Below are 11,013 nucleotides of genomic sequence, written 5' to 3' on the forward strand. Positions count from 1 at the left end.
GTAGAAACCCAGCAGGCGAAGACCAAGACTCAGCACACAGAAGACAAACGGGCTGAATCAGTCGAAGTTGATGAGTTCTCGACTGCTGCGAAGGCTCTCCGATGGTTTTATAGACCCGAACCCGTCTTGTCTTGGTAAAATCTGATAACAGGCCAACAACTCCTTGATTCGATATCGGCCCACAACAAAGTGTTAAAGCCCAGAAGGCTAAGTTTCCTAAAGCCATTAGGATTCAACCTCTAAATATAGAAAGATATGCTGAACACTAAATGTACGCTAAATAACTCTACTTTTGACAATTGTCAACTCCCGATTCTAACTCAAGCATCGGAGTCTCTATGACTAGCACCATACCAGTGTTCAAATTTGTTTGATTTGCAGGTCGACGTCAAATCCCATTTTTTTATTAGAAATTGGTGCGAATTTGGTGGAATCTCGAAGGCCGAAATTCTACATCAACAATACTAATTAAAATTTAAGGGCTAAATTATTACAAAATTTGGAGCATAACGACTAAATCTCGAAACATCTACAATTTCAATGTCTATAGACATGTGGTGTACCTTTCATTTAAAAATGAAAATAAAACCTACTTAGTTGAAGATATAAAACCTAGTTCAAACTTGGCAGTCGTATTATGTACCATTTCTGAGATTAAAAGACAATAACATCTCATTTTTGTCGACACGAGTCTAGTTCAACTGGTCAAGATACCAATCTCCGACTAAAAAATCGTGAATTCGAATCTACAACCCCACATGTTGTAAAAAACAAAAGACAAAAAAAGGACTATCTCATTCTCAAACACGTACATTGTCTCACAACTCGGACTCGGATTTCACTATTCGCAATTCAACTTCAAACTACAAAAACTTAAACTCTATGAACACCCTTTAAGGAATTGAACTTTAAAACAAGCCTAGAATTCTTCAAGGAAATAAGAAGTAAATAATATTCAACTTTTGAAAAAACTCACTGCATTTGGCACACACAAGTTGAAGAGATGATTTTTGGTGGGTGTGAAATTTAATTTTTCACAAAGCACTTTTGACAATCTTCCACTAGCAGCTGCCACTTTGATTCAGCACTGAGTGAGGAGGGCAAAAGGGTCATTTCGCCTTCTGATTAAAGGCAAGTAATTGAGAACAGAAGAGAAGGGTTTGTTAATAATAAGGTCACAAGGTTGCATGTTTTGTTGCTTCTTCATAGTTTTTGCAGTCTCTTCCTCCACTTTGCCTCTTCTTTCTGAACCTTCTGTAATAAATGTATTGCAAAATTATCTATTTGGGTGTTGTGTTAAGCTTTTGATTCAAATCAAATCATATAATATGTGCAAATTCCAACAATACCACAAAGAATATAACTTAATACTAAATTTGGTGTGGCCTAACCTGTGATTTTAAGCTATACTTGAGAGTGCTTTTTGCATGGCCAAGAAGTGCTTTTCACGCGAAATTATCATATTTGGGAGTAGCACAAAAGTATTTTTTAAAAGAAAAAAATCAAAAGTAGTTTTAGTTATTTAGGATCAAGCATCAAAGCGATTTCTTTCTGAATAACTTTTTGCTATAATGCTTATGAAGTATTTAAACTAAAAGCACTTAGGTGCGTTTTAAAATTAAATGCGTTTGAGAATTACGATAGAATGTGTGATTTTAAAAAAAGATATTCAAGTATAATTGATTTTTTAAAATTGTCATTCAAGTGTCTAATAGATCTCAAAACTTTCAATATTATATCTACTAGAGCCCTTGAACTTTCAAATATATATTTAATAGATCTCTTACCCAATCGATATTTGTTAAAATTAACAAACTTATTAGACACAAAATTGAAGCCTTAGTATCTTATTAGATTAAAAAAAAGTCAATTTTATTATCTATTAATTTTTAAAATGTCGGATATATCGGGAACCTTTTAGACACAAAATTCAAAGTTCATAGATTTATAAGGGACCTAATAAATACAAATTTGAAAGTTCAAAGACTAAAACCCCCGAGTCCAGGGACCTATTGGACACAAATCTAAAAGATCCTGAACTAAATTTGTAATTTATTCTTCAACTAAAAAGAAATCTTTGAAATATTCTTCAAAAAATACGTAATGAGTAGTTTAAATCATTTTGGTAGAAACAAATTTGATATTAAAAAAAACAAGTATTTAGAAATATAGAAATTGAAAAATATTTTAGATTGTGAAATGTGAAGATAAAAATATGAAGAAAAAAAAAAGGATACGAATAAGTCTAGGAGGACGCAAACAACAGCATCGAGTAGCCATGGCATGTTGGCTTTGATTTTCCCCCAATCTGTGCTTCTCACGAGAATACTGCATTCATTCGGTCGACGTTTTGGTCAGTCACAAATAAACAACCTCGAGCTCGAGATCAAGGGATCGAGATCGAGATCAAGTTCGAGTTTGAGAGAGCGAACCTTGCAACATAAGTGGCATTGGCAACCAAAGCAAATACAAACATCAGAGGATTCAGCCCCTGTTCACATCAAATCACAACCATCAACTGGTTCCGATCATTTAAACAAAAACGATGAGCTTTCGTGCTTCTATTACGTCAACGCTCAAATTTTTGTTTTAATCTCTGAACTTTGAAGAAGAAGAAAAACCATTCTAATATATGATGATTTTAAAGGTGATTAAGAACCCGACTATAATATTATTGACAAAAACACTAAAATATCTATTTATCCAAAATAACAATCTTACCTCTACACTCCCTCTTTTGATCTGCCAAAAAAATAATAATAATTACACAAATTAGAGGATAATAATAATAAAAATATTAGAATGTTAGAAAATTAAATTTTAGGATAGTTTAAAATTAAATACCCACATTTAACCAAATTTGAGGGAGTCTACCACCCATGTAAATAGCAGCCATAAGCCAACCCAATAATTGCCCAAAACCACTATGACTAATTCCATGTTCCTGCAAAAATAATTAACACATTAAACCACAATTTTTATTTATTAATTAAAATTACTCTTCATTTTTTTAATTAAAATTTATCATACTTGTAAAAGTTTTCTTCCTCTAAATCCATCTGGGAAGCCCTTGCTTTGGAATGGCAGATTTGCTGAAGCTGCTAAAAATGTCCCATAACCGACCTGAAAATACCACACATCTTGATTAAAATGTCGATGTCAATAGAAATACAAGCTACTTAGACTCGAGAGGATTAGAATAAAGTTCGAATGTAAACTTATTTTCAATTAGTTTTAAAAATCTAAGTTTCATAAAAATATCCTTCATCTTAAAGTGACGAATATGAAAGTGACAAGTTTTGCTTAATTAAAGTTCTTTTTTTAAATTATGATCTAAGTTTGAATTAGGAGTCTATGGGCACAAGTTTCAAAAGTAATGTATTTTTTAGCACGTTGATGTGTTAGAGGCGTGAGCGTTACAGCTATAGAAAATTTTCTAGTACTATGATATCGTGACAATTTTTATACGATTTATTGTAGGCTGATAGTACTATAATTCTTTTTCCGATCTCATTTTTCCCTTTTGTCCTTTTTGTCTCTTCCTATCGCGTTCTCTTATTTTTAAATTACAATTCAAATAATAGAGGGAGGATTCGAACCTAAGACCTACGATGAGATTATTAATATTTAAAACCAATTGCGTTATTTCTTTTCAATTAAAGCATTTTCAAACCAATTGACAAATTTAAAAGGGAAAATTTCCATCAACATTTTTTTTTATTTTTGGAAAAAGCATTAAAAGGGAAAGATAATTTTAAAGTGCAAAAATAAAAATAAATAAATAAATAAAACTAACCGATCGAGGGATGGGCCTGGGCCGGGAGATAGTGGAGGCGGCGGAATCCGATTCATCGTCGGAAGATGAGCTGTCGTTGCCGAGAGCCGACGGCCCACTTTTCGGTAGCCGGAGAAACGCCCGAAACGGCGGCGTATCGCTCCCGGCCAGCGATCTCGCTGACGTGTAGTAGAATTCCCGGCGAGGAGTGGCCTTCGGAGAAGCTTTCGGAATCGGAATACCGGCGTAGCTTACCGCTTTCGGCTTCAACGGCGTCTTTTCCTCTTCCCCCTATAAACCACCAATAAAGAATAATAATAATTATTATTGTTGTTAATTTTAAGTTTAAATATTGTTTTCGTCTCAATATTTTAAATTAATACTTCTAAAACGTCAATTCTTTATCTCTATAATTTTTATTTTTATTCGTCAAATTTCAATTATTTACAAAAATGACTACTTTGATTCGTTACTCTTCTTTTCTATCTCATATTTTTCGACTACAATTTTAATAAATAGTTTCCATTGGATATAAAATTTATGCTAAAATTTTAGCACAAAATGATCTCTTTTTAAAAATATAAAGATTAAAATGGCCGCTTTTGAAATTATCAAATAAATATTTTGAAATTATAGGATCAAATGCATCTATATTTTCATAATTTGGATTTGAAAGAAAAATGGAAGACCAATTTGTGCAATTAACGTTTTTTTTTTCTTTTTGTCTCACTTCTTAAAAAAATACTTTAAAATACTCCCAAAATTTCAAAAGATAAAAAGACAAGTATCCAAAGTTGCAGAATCAAAAAATAGCAAATGCCTAAAAGTAAATAAGAAAATAAAATAATAAATAAAACAAAAAAAAATAAAAATAAACGTTGTAGGAAAGCGAAAACGGTACCGTTTGATCAGATTTCCTCTTCCTGTCGCTGCATAATCGATAGACGTAATCATAATACAGACTTTGCAGTACCAAAACTATAGTACTCACTGTGTAAAGCTGCATGTTGGAAAATCCGTATAAATTATAAATTATAAATTATCACATCACCAAATATCTTATTTATTTTATTTCAATTTCTCTTCATGTATAACTTTTTTGTTCAAATTTTCTCTTTCTTAAAAAATTACTTAGTTCTTGTTTAATCTCTATTGAAAATCACGAGAGATCAGATGTGTTTATAAACTACAGACACTAAATTGATACATGGTAAAAATTGACATTTAATTTTCCTGAGATGTTTTTACAGTAAGGACTAACTTGGTACAAATTTTTGATTACATAAATTTAAATTATTACAAACTAAAGTTTAGGAACTAAATTGTTATAGATTAAGATTAGGAGACTAAATTGTTATTTTAATAAAAGTATAATATAATTACAAATATTGTCCTTTAGTCAAGAAATTAATGTCGGTTTGAGCATAGTTCTAATTAAGATATATATCCTCGACCAAATAAACAGTGAGTTTTTATCTACATCCCACAAAAAATAAAAAAATAAAAAATCCTATTTGTAATACTCTACAAAGAGCTGTCAGATCTCAATTTGGTCAGAAATTTAAAAAATAATTCTAAAAACTAGAAAAAGAAACCATTTGTGAAAAATAGTTTAGTTTGTAAAAGAAACTAAAACAAAATTACCATTATAGAAAGCCTAAGACTTGGAACCATGGCGTAGTATTTAAAAATTCAATATGTTGAGGTATTATTTTACTTCATTTGCTTTTCACTTTGATTCACTCTACTCCAGATAATTTCAAAACATTTATTTTGATTTTTGTATTTAATTTGTATTCAGTTTAATATTTTTACTTTAAAAACATCAATGGGAACCTTTTGAATACAAATTTATAACGATATTACAAACACTAAATAAACGAAAATTAAATAAACCAAAGACCAGACTAACAAATTCACGTGAATGAAAATAAACAAAAATCGAAACTACATTGGAAAAAAACATTTATCAATAAAATAATTGCTAACACTTCTTAAATAAATAAAAAAATTGAGAGGGAGGAAAAAGACATTTCATTGAAAAGAAAGAAAGAAGTGAATAAAATTTAGAAATATATAATTCTGAAGATGGGTCCAAAGTGATCTTGACAAACACACCCAATAAATTATTGAGGTATTTTTAGGCAAAAAGAGAGAGAAATGCCAATTAAAAATATATATAAAAAAGGAAAGTGGGAACTCTCCCATTATTTTTTGTGCTTCTAAAATTTAATATTAAAAAGGCAAAAAGAGAAGAGGCAATCGATTTCTCTGGAGAAGGGACATTAAAAAAATAAAAACAAATCGTGCAAAATCAAGATTCCAAGTTCAAAATCAAATACATTACATATTAAACTAATCCTTAAATAATAGTTATACCAGGTGATTTCCGTTAACTATCACTTATTTACACTAGGGTCCCTGTACTTTTAAAATTTGTTATTCATTCTTTTTCTTGAAACACTTAAAATTTGTAAATAATATTATTTTATACTTAACCTAAACTCAAATCATAACTCTTTCAGCGATGAAATTGATTCTTTTTTCTTTTTAATGTGATAATATTACGTAGAACTGGAGATTCAAACCTATCACCTTTTTTTACTAGAAATAGATGTCTAACTCATTATAATAAGAAAAATTACCGTAGGTAAGTATTTTAAAATATGTCACCTGTTTTTTTAATTTTTAAATGTAGCAAGAATTTTCATATATATCAGTAGTAATATATAATTATACGATACATTTATAATATGTTTGATATATATCACATACATCAGTAGTAGTCTGATATATTACAGATATATCATTTGGGTAAAGTTATAATTTTAAAATTAAACCTCCATTTTTTTTAAGCGCTATATTTGAAAAAACTAAAACGTGAATTCTATTTTGTTAATTTTTTCTTTTGTCATATTTTTCCACGAAATAAATGGTTCGGTCAATTAAACTAAATTGAGCTAAATTGTAACTTAATAACTTGTTTATGTTCTTTTTCTTTTTTCTTTTTAAAATATTTGAGAGAGAGAGAGAGAGAGTAAAATGGTTACTTACGAGTGCTGTGTAGAGCTGAGTGGGGAGCTGAAAATGAAAATTCAAAAACAAAATTAGTGAAAGGAAATGAAAGAAAAAAAAGAAAGAGTTTGTTTCTGATAAAGTTGCAGAAATTCAGTGGTGCGAGTTTGGCAGAATGGGACCACACAGTAAGAAACCAAACGCGTGACAAACTCAGTTAAACTCGGGCCGAGTTGACTCAGACTCACCGTGGCCGGTTCCAGAAGGCAGCCCACGAGATTAAACGCATCGCTGCAGAAAAAGAAGGAGGAGATTAAAACGACGGCGTCTGGAGGGGAGGGGGAGGGGTGAAACGGCGGCGTTTAGGGAGTACCGACCCGGCGACCCAGGTGAGGAGGAAGAGGAGGGAGACGCCGTGGCTGGACTTGGTACGGAAGTTGGTGACGATCTGAGGGATCTCGGCGAGGCCCCAACAGAGCAAACTGATGAAGCCGAACGCGAACGACATGTCGTCTCTGAGATTGCAGAGGCAGTCCTTGAAATACGTGTCGGCCCATCCCACGCACGGCTTCTGCTCCTTCACGCAATACGAACCCAGCGCCATTTTTCTTCTCTCTCTCTATCTAAACTGAACTGCAGGTTTTTGTGAGGCCTTCAAGAACAAAAATAAAGCCCCTTTTTAAAGCCACACACTATGAAAATTCAAAAATTAATTAATTAATTAATTCTCTAGTTTATTACGTGAGGATTTATTTTGAATATTCTAATATTCCTCTCGCCATTCCACCTTTTTTTTTTTGGTAAATTAAAATAGAATGAAGAATATTTTGAGGGGTTAAAGACATATATTTCTGACTCTAAACTGTGAAAAGATATGATATTGGTGTGAATAATTTTTAACTTATTTTAAAATGTTGAAATGAAGATTGTTCCAAATCAAACACGTTTAATTTTGGAGTTTTTATAATTGAGTCACCGAAAAGGAAGGTGCTCATTGTTGATATAGGCAGTAAATATCAATTCTTTTAAATCTTTTCCTAATCATGCTTCTATGGTCTCAATTCATTCGAATGTGGTATCGATTCATTCATGTATCTCTCATTTTTAGTCGAGCGTCACATGTTCACCAACTTCCACCTTGATTCGTCCCCAAACCACATCGTACTGGGAGAGATTCCGCTCTAATACCATTTTGTAACATCCCAAATCCAGGATTCCTAATCCTGAGTTTGAGGTGTTACAGTTAATTTAAATATTTGTTATGAATTTCGTATCTTGAATAATTTTTTTTGAAATATCCGTCGACGATATTTTTATCGATGTTTTTATAAAATTAAGATAAGATGTCTATATTATTTTTCACGTCCACATTTAAAACCTTACTTCCAACCCTTTAGTATGGAACGGTTTATATTTTTTTTTAGTTTAAAACTTGGAGTTTCTTGATGTGTTACTTGGGAGAGAGTCTAGTTTTTAATTGTAGAGGTAGATTGTTTAATTAAGTAAAAGGTTGATACTTTTCCTCTTTTGGGAAGGTTTCCTAAGAAAAATGTTTCAAATCTTAAACTAGGAGGAGTGTTGCAGATCAAAATTCAGGGATTAAATTGTTCCAAATTTAAATTATCTATTAAGGTTTATGGACAGAATTATTTTAATTTATAAAATGTATTCTATTTTCGCCTCTAAATCTTTAAAATATTCTTTTTTACTATTTTGTTGTTAATTGTTAACCAAATCGATCACCCGACTATGAAATTTGAAGAATTAAAATAGATCCTTTTGAAAGTTGAATGACGGACAATGGAATGAGTTCAGAGGTCTAGAGGTTCTATTAGTTCCTATAATTTTAAAATTTAAAATTTTAGTTTTACCACTTTTTATGGAGTTTTGAAAAAGACAACTTTCTTAAGTGATACGTTTTTTTAGATATCAACTTATTGTCTCTCTCAAGTTCTCAACTACATTTAAAAAAGTATTCTATCGACTTTTGGTCACGCCAAAAATACTTTAAAAATTTTAACAAAATCATAGAGATTAAATTAAAAGGGTAGATTAGACTTAAACAAAACCTAAATCATAAACAAGGACTAAAATAGTAATATGGCCTCTTCTTCTTCTTTTTTTTTTTTTTTGGTATTCTTCGAAAAATGCAAAGGAAGACAAATGAAGGAAACGTTTTTGTTTTCATTATTGTTGTTGTAATTTACTTCTCATCAAAATAATCATTACCAAAACCAAATTATTTTAACGAGTAAGAAGAAACAAAAACAAAAACAAACTTGAATAAGTTGGCTTTTTTTAATTTGGTTAAATTCTAAAATTGATATTTTAAATTTATTTATTTAATCGTCAAATTTTGAAAAATTCCTGATAAATATTTGAACTTTAAAGATAGTGTCTAATACATCATTATTGCTAATCCAATATAATTTTTTTTTAGTATTTAGTCCAAAGAGTGGCAACATTAAAAGTTCAATAATCTATTAAAAAAATTTTAAAATAACAAAGATTAAATAAATATAGTCTTAAAATTTAAACATCAGATTTATAATTTTATGATGGAACGAAGTTTAGCATACAAATTATTCTAAAAATTGCTCCTTTTGAAGTCTGTCTTTAAATTATTTCATAATTTAGAGATTACTTAATTTTATTTTCTCTTCTTTTTAAAATGAAATCTAGCTTGAAACCTCTCTATTAATTTTGGTATTTCATTCACAAAGTCATTTCTTAAAAAATCGTTTCTCAGATAAATATTTTAAAAACCACTATAAATCGTGTGAACTAAAGGCTTTTTTTTTTCTTTTTTTTTTTGTCCTTATGAGTCATTGGTGTTGGGTCCATCTAAAACTCAAGGCACAGATTGAATTTAAAAAAAAAATACTAAAATGAAATAACATATTTTCACATCAAGAAATATTAAAGTCATGCATATTTAAATGATTACTTTTCTAATAATGTTGTCATTATCACAAGTTGAAGCTTATGATTTAAAAGAGGGAAAAAAAAAAGAATATTTGAAGTGAACAGGTGAGATAATGAAGTTTATATTAAAGAAATGTTCACAACAAAAAATAATAAATAAAAATAGAATCTTTGGTTCACAAAATTCAATAAATATATTAAAGAAATGTTCGCAATTTAATATACGGTTCTGCATGACCCCAAGTCAAGAAGTCCCTTGTGAAACCTATATTTTACTTGTAATTTTTTTAATAAAATATAGGCTCAATTTTTATGAATAACAGTGTTTTTGGGATGATTTTTGAAAAACATAATACTTGTAATAAAAGTATTTTTATAAGAAAATTAGTTACAATTCGTTTTCGTTGGTGGGGAATTTTCAAGAGGTTTACATATCCCTCGGATGAGTGTACCTACAACCAGAAAACTCAACGTTGGTACGGTGTCCTGCCTAATATACTCTAACACTCAAGTCAATATATAATCTGAGTATAGAAAATACGAGTAGACACTTTAGGATTTTAGCAACAGGTTTTTCATTTACTTGGTATTGGGGGAGTCCTTCCCTTTCATAGGCACGGGTTGCTGATCAGGAAGGACGATGGTTGTGGAGGCAGAGGTGCATCGAGTTGAACGAAGCTTTGGCTGAAGGGTGTACGTTCCCAACAGATGTGGGTGGTGCCTTCGCTCATAGGTATGCAAACTTGCAGTCCACAAGTCTCTGCAATCCTCAACGTCCTCTTCGTATAACAGCAGCAACAATGCACCCATATGTTTGTGCAAAGTACGGTAATAACCGTCTATGGTCCCACACCTCGTAGTCGCTCTCGATTCTAGACGCGTGTCCTACTTGGATATTTATCTGCACTAAATATTATAAGATCAGACAGCTGTCCCTTCCTTCTTTCGAGTTTCTTACACTTTCTGAATGTAAATGTCGTGTTCGAATTTCTTTGGAGATCCGATCTAAATCTATGACACGTGGCGGTGGATTTCCGACCCTCGAACAGTGAAAAAATTGAAAAGAGTATATATGTAACGAAGTAGAGGGGTGTGGTGGGAATATTCTTTTATTTTTATTTGAAACCCTTTTGTATTGTTGTGATGATTTTGATAAGAGTAAAATAAATGTAGACTATACAATCACACTTTCTCTCTCTGCCTCAAATTGACGGTCAATATTTTTTCACACTTTTTTTTGTCTTAAATTTATATTGCTTTTTTTTTTCCTTTCCTATTGACATCATGTTGCCATTTTG

General features: G+C 30.9%; 1 protein-coding gene across 2 annotated transcripts; it reads right to left on the reverse strand.

The window, feature by feature from the left end:
- Nucleotides 1-693: 693 nt before the first annotated feature.
- On the reverse strand, nucleotides 694-7,454 carry LOC111022605 (PQ-loop repeat family protein / transmembrane family protein). Of its 2 annotated transcripts, XM_022299782.2 has the most exons (11): nucleotides 7,168-7,453; nucleotides 7,039-7,081; nucleotides 6,830-6,856; nucleotides 4,677-4,775; nucleotides 3,797-4,066; nucleotides 3,031-3,123; nucleotides 2,849-2,944; nucleotides 2,722-2,742; nucleotides 2,433-2,491; nucleotides 2,238-2,328; nucleotides 694-1,280 (listed from the first exon to the last, which is right to left on the reverse strand). In XM_022299782.2, exons 1-11 carry the CDS (start codon nucleotides 7,392-7,394, stop codon nucleotides 1,176-1,178), a joined length of 1,131 nt encoding a protein of 376 aa, XP_022155474.1. In that variant the 5' UTR covers nucleotides 7,395-7,453; the 3' UTR covers nucleotides 694-1,175. The 2 variants fall into 2 exon arrangements, with proteins under 2 accessions (XP_022155474.1, XP_087977093.1); XM_088120967.1 differs by lacking the exon at nucleotides 4,677-4,775 and having other exon boundaries at nucleotides 7,168-7,454.
- Nucleotides 7,455-11,013: the final 3,559 nt, after the last annotated feature.

This window comes from Momordica charantia (assembly GCF_013281855.1).
Source record: "Momordica charantia cultivar OHB3-1 chromosome 2 unlocalized genomic scaffold, Mcharantia_2.0 BLBB01000002.1, whole genome shotgun sequence".
NCBI lineage: Eukaryota > Viridiplantae > Streptophyta > Magnoliopsida > Cucurbitales > Cucurbitaceae > Momordica > Momordica charantia.

Coding starts and splice junctions, on each gene's coding strand:
- LOC111022605 (XM_022299782.2), bottom strand. CDS start 7,394: ATGGCGCTGGGTTCGTATTGCGTGAAGGAGCAGAAGCCGTGCGTGGGA. Junction 4,067..4,676: donor AGAGGAAATCTGATCAAACG/GTACCGTTTTCG, acceptor GGTGGTTTATAG/GGGGAAGAGGAAAAGACGCC. Junction 2,743..2,848: donor TCCCTCAAATTTGGTTAAAT/GTGGGTATTTAA, acceptor TTTTTTTGGCAG/ATCAAAAGAGGGAGTGTAGA.